Consider the following 17,615-nt stretch of genomic DNA (forward strand, 5'->3'; position numbering starts at 1 on the left):
GGATGTGAAAGAGTCATTTTTAGATACTTGAGAAAAGGTCTCAATGCCTTCTTTCTGAGTGAAACCATTGGCAACAAGTATGGCCTTATATAGTTCAACATTGCCTTTTAAGTCACATTTGATCTTGAAGACCCATTTACACCCGACTCTTTTACTCCCTTCAGGCAATTCAACAAGATCCCAGACTTGATTCTAATTCATGGATTTCAACTCTTCTTTCATGGCATCGATTAATTTACTAGAATCACTTCCCTCTATGGCTTGTGAAAACGTTAGTGGATCTTTACTTGTCCCAATGTCAAATTCAAACTCCTGGAGATACACCACACAGTTGGCTAAAATAGCAAGTCTCTGATCTTTCTGAGATATGCGTAAGACAACTTGTTCTGGTGACTCCGAACTTGGTTCATCAGTGGTATTATCATTTTGAAATGGGTGATCATTTACTTGTTCCAATGTTTCATTGTCATGATCAATTAGAGGAACCATTATCTTTTCTGAGGATGTAGGTATAGGAACATCTACCCATACTTCCTCGATGATCACATATCTGGGTTCAATTCTCCCACTGATCTCGCCAAGTTCAATGAATTTGACATTTCATGTTTCCACCATTCGCGGACTTTGATTAGGATAATAAAATCTATACCCTTTGGATCTCTCTGAGTACCCAATAAAGTACCCGCTTACTGTTCAAGGATCCAATTTTCTTTTATGTGAATTGTAAAGTCTCGCTTCAGCTGGACAACCCCAAACATGCACGTGCCTTAAACTTGGTATCCTACCAGTCCATAGCTCGAATGAAGTGTTTTGGAATTGACTTATTAGGAACTCGGTTTAACATATACATTGTCGTCTTAATAGCTTCACCTCACAAACACTTGGGTAATGTAGAATTGCTTACCATACTTTTGACCATATCCAATAAGGTCCAATTATACCTTTCAGCAACACCGTTCTGCTGTGGCGTCCTGGGCATCGTGTACTGTGCAACAATGCCACACTGTTCAAGAAGTTTGGTGAATGGGCCAGGGTTACGACCCGATTCGTCATACTTTCCATAGTATTCTCTACCTCGATTCGATTTGATGATTTTCATCTTTCTATCTAACTGCATTTCCACCTCTATGAGAAATACCTCAAGTACTGAAAAAAATTGAGATTTCTCATATAGCAGATAAATATATTCAAACCGTGAAAAATCATCTATAAATATGATAAAATACTTTTCTCTATCAAAACATTCAGTGAAGAATGGTTCGCATATATCTGTGTGAATTATTTCAAGAAGTTTCGTACTTCCTGTGGCACCTTTCTTAGTATGTTTGGTTTGCTTTCCTTTAATGAAATCTACACATACTTCAAGATTACTAAAATCAAGATGCGGAAGAATCATTTGTTTTACTAATTTCTGTAACCTTTCTTTGGAGATGTACCCCATTCTTTTATGCCACAAGTCATAAGAATTTTCATTCATCATGTTTCTTTTAGTTCCAATACATGTTTCATGGTATTGGGTATAGGTATTTTTAATAAATGTATTATCGATGTAAAGTTGATAAAGGTCATCAGAAAGAAACCCAGAACCAATAGATAAATTATTTCTAAAAATATTGAAACTACTATTATGGAACGAAAAAGAATAACCATAAGTATCTAATTTGGATAAGGAAATCAAATTACGTCTCACAGAAGGCACATATATTGTGTTATGAAGGTCTAAGTAATGATCAATACTCAAAACTAATCGAAAAGTTCCTATGGCTAAAACTTTAGCGTTATTCTCATTTCCCATAAAGATAAATCGCTCACTGGAGTTTGGTGTTTGGCTTGCAAGGTATCCTTGCATAATTATGGAAACATGAACATTAACACCCGAATCTAGCCACTAAGAGTTAGTGGGAACATTTACAAGATTTGATTCAAAACGTACAAAAGTAAGTGGCTTACCCTTCTTTTCAAACCAAGCCCTACGTTTCGGACACTCAGCTTTCATGTGTCCATGCTTTCCCATAAAAGTAGCATTTGCTACTATTATGCTGAACCTGATTAACTTTCACAGGCTGCTTTCCTTTTGGTGGTTTAGTTCGTTCATTTTGCCATAATGATACTTTTTCTTTCCAAGTTTCTTTAGTCACAAAATTAGCAGAGTAATGTCTTTGTTGTTTTAGTCTTGCTTCCTCCTGAACTACCATACTTGCCAACTCATTCACATTCTATTTATCTTTAATAGAATTATAATGCATCTGGTATGGACCATACTGAGGTGGCAATAAGTTCAGAATAAATTAAACAATGAAGGACTCTTTTACTTTCATTCCCAAGGTTTGTAATCTAGCAGCAATATTTGTCATTTCAAGGATATGTTCTTGCATTCCTTTAGCACCATCATATTTTATGGTGGTAAGTCTAGCCATAAGTGTTCATTTAGCACCATTTTGCATTCCTCTTCTCAGCATTTTTCAAAAATATTTGGGCATACATAGTACTAGGGAGTGAGGTTTTTATATTTTCGGCTATGGTTATTTTCTTGAATTTTAGACTCAACCTGTTTGATCTCTCCCACTATTTAGATTACTACATCTCATCTCTATTACTACTCTCAATGATTGCTGGTGGTTTTGGACTCGTAAGTGATGAGTCCAGGTCAAGGACTCCTGATGTGAACTTGACTCGCTCAACCTACTCAAAAAAAACTAGAGCCATTCAAAACAGGAATAGATGAAGTCTGTGAGTGTAGTGATGTATGTATGCTTACTGCAAGAAAATTTTGTCACATAATGCTTTGAGCTAGACACTTAATAAACAATAATCAGAATTTAAACAATTATGGATGAACTAGTAGTGTCATCAAGACCATAATTTGGGAGTAGATCTTGATACACAAAATGTTCTCACCAGTATTAAATTATGTAGATGAACTAGTTGTATCATCATAATTCTCCTTTAGAAGTAAACTCTGACATACAAAATGTTCCATTCAGCTTTACTTTTGATGGATGAACTAGTAGTGTCATCAAGACTCTCTTTTCGGAGTAGATCTTGACACACAAAGTGTTAACTCCATTATACCTACATTACTATGGAGTTTAATGATTTGTCACTAAAATTAAGAAAATCTTGTACCTTTAGAAAACCAATATTTTCTTAAATTTTGATGTAAATCATTTGCCCTATATTAAATAAACAACTATACATGGCATAATAATAAGAGCTAAAATAAATAATTCATACATGTATTTAATAATAATAATAGGGATATAAAATTTTAATATATGTGTATACCAATAATAACATGTATAGAAAATAAAATTTAATACATGTATTTAACAATAATAACATGCATATGAAAGAAGATAAAAATTTCGATTTTTTTAAAATAAATAAGTAATATTAAAATAATAATATTCTAATAAAATATAATTTGACCGGTCTAAGTCTGGATCGGACTGGTCCAGTAACCGAGGCCGAAACCCGATTCATTAGTGAGGTCGGTCAACACCCTGGGCTGGGCCTATTGTACAGGCCCGATACCTTCCCCTACATTTTTTTTTTAGTTTTCTATCAGGTTGGGCCACAATAGTGGCTCGTTTATTTTATGTTGGACTGGAACAAGACCCAAGCCTAGGCCTTTTAGAAGTTAGAATTCTTCTTCCTTTGGCAATTATAGCGTCGCACCACAGTCATGTTGCTCCCTTCGATTCAGCGCAACTGTGGACATCGCCGGCATGGCGTCCTCAACCCCGTCCCATCGCCAATGTCCACCTCCACTCAAGGTTCCTTTTTTTTTTTTTTTAATGTAACATCAATACTGAGGCGACCACTGGGCTTTAAAGCCCTCTACGCCGCCGTCACAGAGATGTCGTGGAGGAGGTTCCCAGCCTCTTCCTAGTGCCGACAACCAAAAGCCCCGATGAGATTCTCAATTAGGTAGGGGTAGCGCCGATTCGGGACTTCACAATCCCTCTGCGTTACCCTTTACGCCGCCAAGTTGCCAACACGGTGACACGGCCACCTTACACTGCATGCTGCCAATACATAGTAGCTCCACCATCATACATGCATGACGGTTTCTCAACCCCATTACCCAGCACATATACAATACAACAATGGAGAAATAAGAAGAAACCTCAAAAATCCGAAATACATACAAGTTTACAACACAACACTTGGCGACTCATGGTTTCTCTACAAGTAATAACAACATACAGAGAAAAGTGAAAATAAAACCCAAGCAAGATTAGAAGGAAAGACATGAGGGAGTTTCTCAGACTTACTCTTCCTCCAGCACAGACTCAATACGACAAAAGTGAAATTCAAAACATATACATAAAGTCACTTTTCGTGAAAGTCAAACACAACATAGATAAAAGAGAATACCATCGTAATTTCTCTTCCATATCTAAAAAGTAGTCTTTTTAGTCTTTTGCAATATGATAAAATCACATATACGAAAGCATATATAAAACTAAATATTTATTCATTGTATGCATTATTGAGATCATAAAAAATCTATAACCTAAAATTTTGATAGTACATATTAAATATTTTAACATAAATATTAATAATTAAATTTTTGATTTTTTATGATCTACAATAATAAAACAATGATAATTAAACATGTACATTTCTCTATCTGTTTGATGAAGAAATTAAATCTGATTATGAGAGAAGAATCATCCTAGTGGCTTAGCCTCACAAGTGTCTCTCGATGACTAGAGGCACTCTAATCTTATAGGTGATAACCCTGAACTCCTCCGTATTATTTATAAATTTTTGGTCATCAATAAATCTAAGACTTTGTGTTTGATTGTGATTAGAGATATAGAGTTAATCTTATCTTTTAAAAATTTTCTTATCTCATTATAACTTATATATTAATTGATAGGTTTTAAACTGTTTCAAACCTTATCAAGGTGGTTGCATGAGAGATAGAGTTTAAATTAAACTCGGTGCACGAGAGATAGAGTTTAAATTAAACTCTTAAATATTGTTCTTCGTACGAAACAGGGACCGGTAATTCTGAATGTCCGGTGAAGACGGTCAGTAGAGATACAACACCTCCAACACAATAATAATCTCTCTCTCTCAATCTCGTGATTCAAGAATCCATTTCCAGTTTGCTTACTTTCTCTCTCTCTGGATTCAAGAATTCATTTCCAGTTTACGTTCTGCCTCGGCCACTCCTCCTCATCTCCCAATCAAGGCCATGGTACGTACCGGCCTCCAATCTCTTTGGCTTTTAATATTGCTAATTTATCAAAAACATGACTTCATATATGTATGCATTCATGGGTCTCTGCAATTTTATGTTTTCAGACTTTGATTCTCTCTTGGCTTCTCTCTCTCTCTCTCTGTCTGGTTGTTGCAGTCTCTCACACCTTTGATGTTTAGGTCAGTGCTGAGGCTACTGGCATCGCTCATCAGTGAGCCTGCGGTTTCAGTCTCGACGTTACTGTACTACAGCGATCTTATACCTGAAAATAATATCCTTCTGGAGAGACTGGTTCGCCACGATTTGCTGGATGACGAAAACTATCTCTTCCATTTTCTTGTTAATTTCTTGAGATGCTTCTGGTAGCTATATTATCTTGCGTCAATTAATATTGGCCTGCTGTGATTTGACTGCTTATTTTCCTATGTATACACATATTGTTTTGAGAAACTTTCCATATCAATATGACCAAACTTTGTTTGAAGTTCGTGATTAATACTATAAGAAAATGTTTATTTGTCATCAATTATTTCTTGCGAAAATGATTATTTTCTATTAAAATGAATATATTTTCATCGTAAATAATCATTCTCGTTACAAATAATTCGTAGCAAATGTTGATTATTCTTATAATGTAATTCATAATCCTGGTGTTATTGTGTAAGAAGTCAAATTAATTTAATCTGCTTGAAAGGAAGATGATAACAACACATAATGTACTACAAAATTGCGGTACGAACATCCTTGAATTAACCCCAAAAACCAAAGGGGACAGAGAGAGAGAGAGAATGTATATGAAGAACCAAGACAGAAGAACAAAGATAAAGCGACAAGCTGACTTTCCTATGATCATCAGCCATATATATATTTTTACACCATCCTCAGACAAAAAGCCATATATACATGTATTGTCGCTTCAGAAGAGAGCTCCCATTGGAGTGAAGGATCGATCGATCCTCCAGCTAGCTAGTGACACGACATGATGACCCTCCACGGCCTGTTTTATACATCCTAAAATATTATTCAGAAGTTGGGAAGTGGATCGATATCCACTTGATCAGAAAACTGGTCTGTACGTACCCAAAAAGGCAGTACTACTCGATCTTTTGATATTAAAGTCAGTCGCCCAGGTCTTGTTTTTGCTAATACGTTAGTATTTTGAACTTCTCGAAGTCTCTAATATTTAAGGCTTAAAGCTAGCCTCCTGTTTCCCATTACTTTCTTTTTGCGAATCGATCAATCAAGCTATATATTTAAGGCTTCGTTCAAATTGTCCACAAGTAAATTGAGATATATAATTGATGCATATGGCCGATTAATGCAACTAGTTACCGCCAATGACCCTGTGTTCCAATCCAAAAACTGTATTCACACGGCGTCGATATATATGTCTACAACCATGTACGGGCAGCCTGAATCAGGCTGTTGGTGATGTATAATGATTGTAGACATCATGAGCAGCCTCATTAAACCACCGATGATTGCCAGAAAATTCAGGTTAATTTTTGTCGTTAGGATGGCAATCCCACGAGGTTGCATTATTGCTTGCAAGCTTTTTTTTTTTTTTTTTTTTTTTTTTTTTAATTTTAAAAAAGAGAAATTCTCTTTGTAGTCTCCGGGACTGCGTGTGCAGAATTAAACGGGAAAACGCACCGTTTTAGGGAGGGAAAAAGGCACCCTTCCCCTTCCTCAGCATGAGTCCTTCCCCCTTCCTCAACGGGAAACAGTCACAAAACAAGCATAAGAATTCAGTGGAAACGTTTGAATCAGCTGGGCTTTCCTCCAACATGTCCTAAGCAGAGAAACTTTCCTCTGAAATCGAGCCAAGATCAAGCTCACCACTTCATCGTCTCATGGGTTATTCCTCACCCAGCGAGGTCATAATTGGCTCGAGGCCGTCTGGTATGTAGTTATAAGCCCAGTCTCCAACCAAAAAAATGCATGAGGTCAAGGAAATGAGGGGTATTGTTTAGTATTTCGTGAGCAGGCCATGAGTTAAGCCCTATAGAACGGCTATATATATGTTGTTCATAGAAGGGAGTGATTCGGAGAATGTGTGGTAGGAGTGTGATAGCTGTATCCATTGCCTGGAGGCTGAAGCATTGAGCATTCTGAGAAACGAACAACAATTGTTGATTTCTATACTACGTGTTTTGTTCTGGTTAAAACAAGATTCACTTCTTCATTATAGATTATACTGTAGAAGTAGAGACGAAAGGCTTTGATTGTTGTATATGTAGTAGATATTCACCCAGATTTCTATCTAAATTTGTATATTTGGGGGGCAGCTAAGATTGATCGTGTGTAATGAATATTCAAACTTATTATACGCATTCGTGAGCGTTAATTTTTTTTTTTTTTTTTTTTTCCGCACTGACTATGAGTTTTTGGTTGGTTGCTTGCAAAATGGAGGTGGGGGAGCAAAAGAACGTGGATTGGATGGTGGGTTTTGTTTTGCCCACCAAGTGTTTGGTTTTAGTCTTAGTTGGAAAGGATCACTTGTTTTCTAGACTAGAAGTCTGCTAGAAATGAAGGAAATTCGTCATTTTGGTTTTATTTTCAAAATGTTGCAGCCTAGAGAATTCATCAATCTTTCTCAAGTTTCATTCAAGTTAGAATCCTGATCAGAAAATTAAGTTGATTTCAGAGGAAAAAAATCGGATTTCAAAGGAAGAAGGAGATTTTGACTGAAGAAAGTGTTTTAGGGATATTGTTATAATTTTAAAAAAATTTTAAGGATGAAACTGTCCAGGCCTGCATGGGCAGTCCCCTTGTACGCAGACGATCTCTTTTAAAAAAAATTGACCGATGGCTTTTAAGTTTTTAAATATATAAATTTCGTGCAAGTCTTTTATAAAAAAAATGAACCTCACTATAAAAAAAATAAGAAAAAATTATTTTTTCTAATAGGATCTATATTTTTACAAAAAACTTCCATAAAACTTGTAAACCCAAGTCTTACACCTAACATGATTGGTGATAGATACAATGGCATAGCTTGCTTCAAACTCAAGACTTTAGAGGGGATTTCTTGGCTTTATTTGTGTCTTGCACCTTATATAATATCTACATTCAAATGCTCCCCCAAAGACACAATTAAAGCACACTTGTCTAGCTAGTATGCTTTCGACATGCTATTATTTTTAGTGTCTTCGAATGTTTCTTTTATTGTTAGAATAAGTTTGCCGGGGTGTAACAAAGATGAGAGGAGTCATGAATTTTAGGCCTGATTCGTTTTTACAAACTATCTCATCTCATCTCATTTTATTTAATTTTTGCAAAGACACTCTTTTTATCAAAATAAAATTTGCCAGGAAGAAGTCTTAGATAAAATCATGGCTCCCAACATGTGTCGCATAACCTATATATATTAACCTAATCTTATGATACACAGTTGGAGTATTTTTTTCAACCAATCTTGAAGTAAGTCATGCGTGCTTAACGTATTATTTATGCTATCTCCATGATGTGATCCTAATTCTAATTGTTTCCTTTTCCACTGTTAAAGGATAGAGTTTTAGATAATTACTAATTGGAAGACAAAACCCAGTCAGATATTGGCCATTTTCTACGCTCATATATAAATTATACGAATCACATTATCCATACATCTTTCTAAGCTTGGATGAAAATTGAAAATTGATTTTAAAGAACAAATCTTATTATATACGTCATAGACACATGATAACATATTTTCTTAAAATTATTATAAATATGGTTAGGTTTATTCTACAAATTAAATATTTTTATAAACTATAAACCAAAACTTATTATGTCAATTTTTATAAATAGATTATTAAGAATATAATAAAAATAATTAATTCTACTTATTCTTATTAGGTTAAGTGGTCACACGTGTGGAAAAGTGTTCTTCACATCAATTTAAAACTTGTGAGTCGTAAATAAATCATAAATAATTTAGGGACTACTTAGGCCTTGTTTGGATATCAAGATACTTTCATTTCATCTAATCTCATCTTATGTCATCTCAATATTCAAATACAATAAACATAAACATTTTTCAATTTCAATTTTTCAATTTTTTCATTTAATTATTACTTAATTATTACAACTTTTTCAAACAAAATATAAAAAATAATTCAACTTTTTCAAATCAAAAAATAAAAATAATATTCTAATAATATTTTAACTTTATAATATTTTTATTTAACTTTTTCTTGATAGGGGTTTTTTTTTATTGTCTAAAAAAAAGAAATTAAAGAGAGAAATATTTGCTTTTAAACCATTAAAACTTATATATATTGGGGAAATACCTTATAAAAAAAGTGTTCAAGTTCTAAAATGCATATAAAAAAAATTTATTTTTATAATAGTGGAATCTATTTTTTTAAAATAAAATATACGAGACTTGCATTCTCCATGACTTCATTTAAGTTAGCATCATCTCAAATTATCAATAATTTGACACTCTTGTAAAGATCTGACCTTCAAAATTATATTAAGTGAGTTATTTTTCATTCATTTCAATAATAGAATTGAATTAGAATACAAAATATTAACTTTCTATAATTCAAGAGTTTAATGAGTATTTGAAACTATTAAAAAAAGATATTTATAATTTTGAATTGTGTAACTGTCGCATAATCATTTTGAAAAAATTAAATAAAATATAGAATCTATATAAAAAAGTTAATTTTTTTTATAATAAATTTTATTTTTTTTAAAAAATTATATAATATTTACATGCTTTACGTTTGTATATAAAATTGTTAATAAAATATCGGATGAAAATAGTCATAAAAGTCCTTACGTATATGATTTGTAATAATTTAAGTGAGGGAAGTAGTGGAGGGTGGATTTGGGTGAAGGTGGGTGAGGACCAGTAGGAGGTTGATCGAATCTCCACTGCTCCGCTGGACCGCATATTTTCTTTCTTAATTTTTTTTTTTGAAGCGTGCTTACTTTATTATGGCTTTTGCCTTACTACAAGGGCATACTCGTTGACTCGGTGCACCCATCGTTTGAATAGTGGGAGTGTTGCATTTTATCTTATTTTATTATTATAATTTTTTAAAATATTTATATAAAATATAATAAAGAATTTAATTTTTTAAATATAAAAATAATAATAAAATTAAAAAAGTAATATTTTAATAATATTTTATTTAATTTTTAACTTTCATTTAAAATCATCTTATTTTATCTTACTGTCCAATTTGTATTTAAAAAAGATTGCGCCCCTATTTTTACTTTTGGCATTACCAATAAATTGAGACTTGATTTGGATAGTGAGATGAGATATAATTATCTGTAAATAATAATAAAATAATTTGTAAATAAGATGGTGCTAGCGAGTTGACGTACCGTTAGTTATAAATTTATTGTTCTTTTTCTTTTGATTTTCTTTCAAGTATGTTTTTTAACATTTTTAATCATTAAAAAAATAAAAAAATATATAATTTCATTAATAATTATTTATTTAATCATTAGGTAAAAAATAAAAAAATAAAAAAATTAAAATACATGAGAGTAAGATTGAGCTGTAAGTTTGAGAAACTCTATTAATATTTTTTTTTATAAATAATAGTGAAATAATTTAAATAAATTTTTATGAGATTTTGAAAAATAAAGAGGTAAATTTATTAAATTAAATTTTTTTTTAAAAAAAAGTCTTGGAATCTATCTGCCGCGAGGCGCGAGCTACGAGACCATTGGACCCCGACGGAAATCCTGTATTCCCCAAAGTACCCTGTCGACGTTTATCAGATTATGAAAAGGACAAGGACATTATGGTAAGAAAGGATAAACCAAGAAGTTCTTTCAGAGCAGGGAGTCAAGAGAGAGTAGACGAGTGTTTCAAAAGAAAGTGTGAGACTCTGACGCACTTATAGCGGCTTTTGATGGACACAGACCTTTTTTGATTTTTGTTGAGAGCTGTGTTTTCGTTCATGTCGAATCCTTCTCTGACTCCAACTCAGTACTGAGAGATCCACAATGTTAGACGGACTTCTCGGCCGCAGCTTTGGCTCCAAATGGTTTTTTTCTTCTCTATCTATCTATGGCTGTTTTAATGTAAAGCTTTTGGGTTCTTGGATTTTGATTTGTTTCCTGGATTTTGGTTTTTGTGTGTGTGGTTGTAGTAAGTCGTTGATTAAATCGACCAAGACTCGGATCGATGTGATTCGGAGGAAGAGAAAGGCGACTGAGAAGTTTCTGAAGAAAGACATCGCCGATTTGCTTGCCAATGGCCTTGATATCAATGCTTATCAGAGGGTAATTCTTCGTGCTCTTGACTTTTCATTCTGTTTCGTTCCCTTCATCCGATTGGATCTTTCAAGTCGAATGTTTTAGTGAATCTCGTTCACTGTCAGTTTTTGGCTGCCGACAAAGTTCAGCCAGAGAAGAAGAAATATAGATCCTGGATTTTCCAGTTTAATTATTTATAAGAAAAAACGACAGACAGCAAAAAAGCTCACTACTTATCCTAAATTGTAGATTTTTTGGATGCAAAATCGTCTCTTTGAATATGTATATCTATCTATCTATCTCTATATATATATATATTTATCCTCTCTAGACTTAAAAGTTATTTTTCATTTTGACTTTATTTTCACCTGCGTAGCAACTTCTATGGTCGAAACAGAGTGTGCTCTCTGTGCTTCATATTTGACAAGTAGTTGAAATGCAAGGAGAGCGTGGGCTAACAAAAGCCAAATGAAGATTAACCTTGCTTGAACAGTAATAATACGGACTTTCTTCATAATTTCATGACACTGGTGCAATGGAGTTATCTTTGTTTACTATGGAATTGGATTTTAAGCTGGGGGGCCCACAAAGGACTCATAACCTGAGCCACTTTCAAAAGAGCTACTGCCTTTTCTTGGTCACTCATGGCTTGACCAATTGCAGAAACGCGACCTCATGTTTCTTTGGACAGTAGAAGAGACTCAGAATTCTTGGAGGGAACTTAGAATTTTTTGAATGACATATAACTTGTTAAGTTGTAAACACCGTGCAAAAGGTTCAACAAGTGCATTCCACACCTCTGTTGAAGTGTAAGTCCCACAACTAGTCAAAGTGAGTCTTCATGCAGAATGCTGGTGATCCAGCGTCAAACAAATCAATCTGAATATTTTTTCCCTTGTGGTTATGTAGTCTGTGTTATCAGAAAGCAAATTTTCTCCTGCACCTGCATAGACGGACTATACATTTTCAGCCATCGGAAATCATCCATCAAGAAATCTGGTCATCTCCTGGCTCTCATTCTAATCATTCTGTTCGTTTCCAGATTAAGAGTTTAACTCATTAGCTAAGATCCTGTATCCCTTATTCTGATCTGGTTAAGTAATGGTAGAAAGTGGTGCTTTTTGGGACATCGGACTTGGTGGATTTTTCTTTTTTGGATGGATGATTGGGACCTGATTGCACTTGTAGATTGTGCCAATGGCTCTGTTTTTAAATCTTCTAATAGTTTTGTTTTGAGTACCTTTGCTCAAAGAACTGTTATTGTTTCTTGCGAGGTGGTGAAACAGGCTGATGGTCTTCTAGTTGAGTTGGTGCTTTCTTTCTGCTATGATTATGTTGAGCTATCATGTGATCTCGTGTTGAAACATCTTTCAATAATCCAAAAACTGAGGTAAGGTTTGATTTTTATTGTTACAGTTTTAGATGAGCTGTTTGGTGGCCTCTAAGCATAGTCAAAATTCCATGGTAACCCAATATTGTAGTCTAGCTATGCGATACGTATGTGTTTAAGATATATTTTATATATGTGAATCCATATTTCAAAATATATTGGGCACATACCAGTGGCTAGATTAATATTCAGAAAAACAATTTATGAAAGCTTTTTTTTAGGTGGGTAACACTTTTTTCAAACAGCTTGCACGCACTTGTAGTTTGCATTATTCTAATATCAAATGGGTAGAAAACACAGGATAAGAGTATACTATAAATTGCAAATCTATCACTATATCATACTCTTTATATTTAGTCATACCGATCCAAGGATGGCCCAAACTACATCTGGGCCCATACTTCAAAATGACTATTCAATGGTATAATTGGAGCCTATTGGAATTATTATAAAAAGCAAGAACTTCTCCCTCCCAAACAATGTAGGATCTAATTCATCACCTATACTCACTCAATAAAGATTGTTTGATATTCATCCAAGTGAGTATAGTTGGTGAATGAAATCCCATATTGTGTTTGGGTGGGACAATTTCTTGCTCTTTATAATGATTTCAAGGGGATCCAATTGTACCATTGACTAGTGTTTTTGGAGTATGTGGCTCGGGCCTTGCTTGGGTTGTTACATTAATGCACCATATTGGCTAGAAAATCCACTTCATATGCCAAAATTTGAGGTATGAAATTCTTTTCCATTGACCTTAACTATTAGCTGGTTAGCCGTCATCTGATGATAATCACCTATGGAGCTCATCTTGTCTGCATACTTCCTTTAGAATTAGTTTTTAGCTACATGTTATATTAAGCTCATCTTTTATCTATTGCACATGTAATACCATTATGTATACGGATAAAAAAAAATAATAATAATACCATTATGAATTGTTTACCTATCATGTAACAATTGGACACCATGGATGACCATTCGAATTGGATATATGTTATGTACTATCTGTTATAGGATTATAGATTTAGACGAAATCTAGTGGGTGTATTTTTGTGGGAGCTGGCATATGAAAAAGTCGGGATAGATGCAATATGGCTGCCATTCTTTTAGACAGCTTCCTTTTAATTGGATATCAAATCTTTATGTCTTATTTATATGTATAATTGCTGGGTAATTATACCGTATAATTATTGGGATTGCTTGATCTATTTTTTATTTACTCTTTGCTGCTAAATAAACATAATAGAGTTACTGGGTATTGGTTGGTCATCTTAGGAATATCACCTGGTATAACATGTTGATTTCATAGGTAAATGTTTATGAATAGTTGAATACCATATATATCCGAAATAAATCCTTATTGAGATTCGCAATTAGTTCCTAATCCGAATGTATGCTTTTTTTTTTTTTTGATAAGTTCCGAATGTACACTGCCTGGATGTGTTGTACTTTTTCTTGCAAACGTAAGGATGCTAATAGGTCCTCTCTCTCTCTGTCTCTCTGTCTCTCTCTCTCTCTCTCTCTCACACACACACACACACACACACACACACACGGTGAATGATTAACTGCCATATGATACCAAGCTATTTAACTTCAACATGTTTATTTTTTAGTAGAAGATTTCCTTTCAAAAAATAGAATGAGAAGTCCAATCTGTTTGTTTGGATGCATATCCTCATAATGAGTTTGGCATTAATAAATTTCTGGTGGGTCCTGTTCCACTAGACTTGCATGTTTTGATATATGAGTTATGTCCTACTATTTTGAAGGCTTGGTCTCGAAGGCCAACGTGAAAGTGAGTTACAGTTTTTGTTAGTTGATCTTAGGCGATCATACTATTCTTTTCTCTCAAAACATCATTGTTCAACATTTCTCTTGCTTCGCCATCTTCTCCACAGGGAATGCCCTGAGGATTGTAGGGAGGCTGTGTCATCCCTAATGCTTGCTGCTGCAAGATTTTCAGATTTGCCAGAATTACGTGATCTTAGGCAAATATTTCAAGAGAGATACGGGAATTCCCTGGACTTAATTGCGAATCAAGAGGTAATGCTTTATTAACTTCAAATAAAATAATTCAACATTCACAACTGTTCTAGTACTAATTGGCTGAGCTGCTCATATATAGTTTGTTCAGAATTTGACTCCAAAGCCATCTACATTGGAGAAGAAAGTTCAATTAATGCAAGACATAGCACTAGAGTTTTCAATAGTATGGGATTCCAAGGCTTTTGAGAAGAGGATGTCTATACCCCCCACAAATGTAAAGGTGTGTCCTGCATTCTATCATTCTGGATATTAGTCCTATAAAAATAAATTTTCTATGGATATTACTGGCGGATAGAAATAGAGAGCAGACCCTGGGATTGTTAGGATTACTGGGACGACTCATTTGCTGAAAAGCATCCTTTTTACTTTTTTTTTTGAAAATTTGAAGTCATATTGCTATCCTCAAAATTTCTTCCACACATTTGAATTTACTTGCAATTTCTGTGCTTACTGCAGGTGCAACCTAAAATCTATGGCTCTTTCAACGTCACTGTTGATGAAAATAAGTCATATAGTGGTATGGGAACCATCCCAAGGGGAGAGAAGTCTGATGTTTCATTTAAAGAAAGACGTGAACTTACTAATGGGCGTGGGTTGTGCAATGGCCATGAGGGTACTGTATTAGAAAGAGAACTGGACTCTCGGTCTAGACATGAACTTTCTGGTAAGGATTACAAGGGCCCCAATGGCAGAGAACGAACTATCTTAGAAAAGGATGGTCATCACCCTTCATACCAAGGACGGCAAGAGGTTGCCGATATCAGACACGAAGCATGGAATTTTAAAGGTGATGCCACCCTGAAATCATTTAGATCTGGCACTTCATCTCGAGGAAAGCGAGTGGAAGTCATTGATGGTGGACCCGGGTTGCTTATTGGTAGGGAGAATACCTCCCCCGGAAGAGACTACCCGGGACCTTTACTTCATGGACATCCAGAAATTTCTCGTAGTTGTATAGGACAGCAGTCGAAGGGCAATGGCAAAGAATTGTTAGCTGGTAATAATCATGCTCGTCAACATGATATTACAAACTCACTGAAGAAATTTGAGGAGGAGGATGTAGTTCACAGTGTGAAGCCCCACTATAATAATGTCATCCCTCCTCCTTATGTTAAGCCTAAAGCAAAGGCTAGCAAGTCTGGACACAATTTAGGATCTTCACTGGTTGGTTTTGACAGCACTGTAGCCCTTACTGACCCTCCAATGCACAAGAAAGGCAATGGGGGTAGCACTTCAGTGAGGATCCAATTAGGATCATATCATCCTGTCCACGAGAGGCAGGTTGTTGGAGCTGCAAGTGTGAATGGTCACGGTCAAGAAAAAGATAAACTTTATCAGGATAATGTAGCTGGTAACACAATACCAAAACCAAGATCAGCCCGAAGGAAACACACGAAACCACATCCGAGTACAATGATGCTGGCTATCTTGAAGATACAGCGCTTGTTGCAAGAAAATCAAGAAGCAAGACAAGGGACCACTCAAGACGTGGCTTGCAAGTTTTGTTTGATGATGAGCACTGTCAGAAGGATGAAGAGGAAAGGATATTGGACAAACTGCTGATGCAGTATAGTAAGAAACCGTCACCTTATGAACCAGGAAGGGTGAGAAAGTCTAAATCTCGTCGGTCACATCAAGCAAGCACTGATGCGAGTGTATCCCCACTGACTAGCAGAGAAGTGCATGATGAGAAGCCAGAGATGGTTCCTCCTCCGCCTCGGTCAATTTCTCTACCTCATGAGCATAGAGAGCAATCAGAGGCAGCCAAAGTGTTTTCTCGTGCTGCTTCTTTTCAGCCTGATAGGTCAAACCCAGCTCGGCATGTGCATCCTAAGCTGCCAGACTATGATGATTTGGCTGCCAGGTTTGCGGCCCTTAAGGGTAGGTAAAGGGGATGAACGTGCAGATTCTCTTTATCAGCGCGAGTTCAACCATTCTAAACTTGCCACATTTGTTTCCCATCGTGCTTCTGGTGCTGGCACAGAAGAAAAGTAGCATGGCTATATCTTCATAATTGGATCACCGTACAAGTTTGGCTTTGTTGTTGCATTTATGCTACTGAGTATAGCTCTAGTGTATGGCTGGGATTGCTGTTTTTCTGAAGTGGATGGATGGACAATTGCATCTATGGGTCATATATTTTGGTACAGGTCCTGATCTATTATTGGCTGTGAGAGTTGTAACAATGCTGTGTAGCTTCAAATACTAGAGATTTTATTATGTTTCGATAGAGGTTGGGGATTGAGATTGCCTACATTGAAAAATAGTCGCTTTGTACCCAAAAAAGAAAAAAAAAAGAAAGATGCTAGAGTTCCACTGTCAAAGATGAAGGCTTGTTTCATGGTTAACTAATTATAATTTCAGTTTCGTTTGAGCTACATTGTAGTTGCTTTATTCAGGGTAAATTTTCAAATTTTCAATCTTTCGGTCTTGTATTAAGTACTATAAAGCTAATTGCTAATGCCAAATTGACCTATATGACCTTAAATTTCAGAAAATCCCAGTTAGCCCAGCTAAAAGAAAAAATCTGGAGAGCAGTCACTGTTTGGGAGTAGCCGGATCACACCTTATGTGACTTTAAGTGAAATGACCAAAAATTTCATACAACAAAATCCATTTTCCGCATGTTCCCTCTTATTTCATTCATTTCAAATTCTTTTTACTTCCTCTCCCCCCCCGCCCCCCGGGTTTCGCCCAAGCCCATCCTCCCCCTGCTTGTCGCCCATCTTCTGCCCCCACCCGCGTCGCCCA

The 17,615-nt window shown here is 35.2% G+C and overlaps 1 protein-coding gene and 1 long non-coding RNA gene across 2 annotated transcripts; both read left to right on the forward strand.

Moving 5' to 3' along the window:
* The first annotated feature begins 5,013 nt into the window (after positions 1-5,013).
* On the forward strand, positions 5,014-5,699 carry LOC121250653. The gene is made up of 2 exons (XR_005937830.1): positions 5,014-5,212; positions 5,372-5,699. It is a non-coding gene; the product is annotated as an uncharacterized LOC121250653 (long non-coding RNA).
* A 5,310-nt stretch (positions 5,700-11,009) lies between these two features.
* Positions 11,010-17,242, forward strand: LOC121249935. The gene is given in 7 exon segments (XM_041148806.1): positions 11,010-11,211; positions 11,317-11,449; positions 12,709-12,812; positions 14,717-14,861; positions 14,944-15,084; positions 15,321-16,260; positions 16,263-17,242. Coding segments are annotated over 7 exon segments (1,995 nt in total). The 5' UTR covers positions 11,010-11,170; the 3' UTR covers positions 16,754-17,242.
* The last annotated feature ends 373 nt before the right edge of the window (positions 17,243-17,615 follow it).

This window comes from Juglans microcarpa x Juglans regia, chromosome 2D (assembly GCF_004785595.1).
Source record: "Juglans microcarpa x Juglans regia isolate MS1-56 chromosome 2D, Jm3101_v1.0, whole genome shotgun sequence".
Taxonomy (NCBI): domain Eukaryota; kingdom Viridiplantae; phylum Streptophyta; class Magnoliopsida; order Fagales; family Juglandaceae; genus Juglans; species Juglans microcarpa x Juglans regia.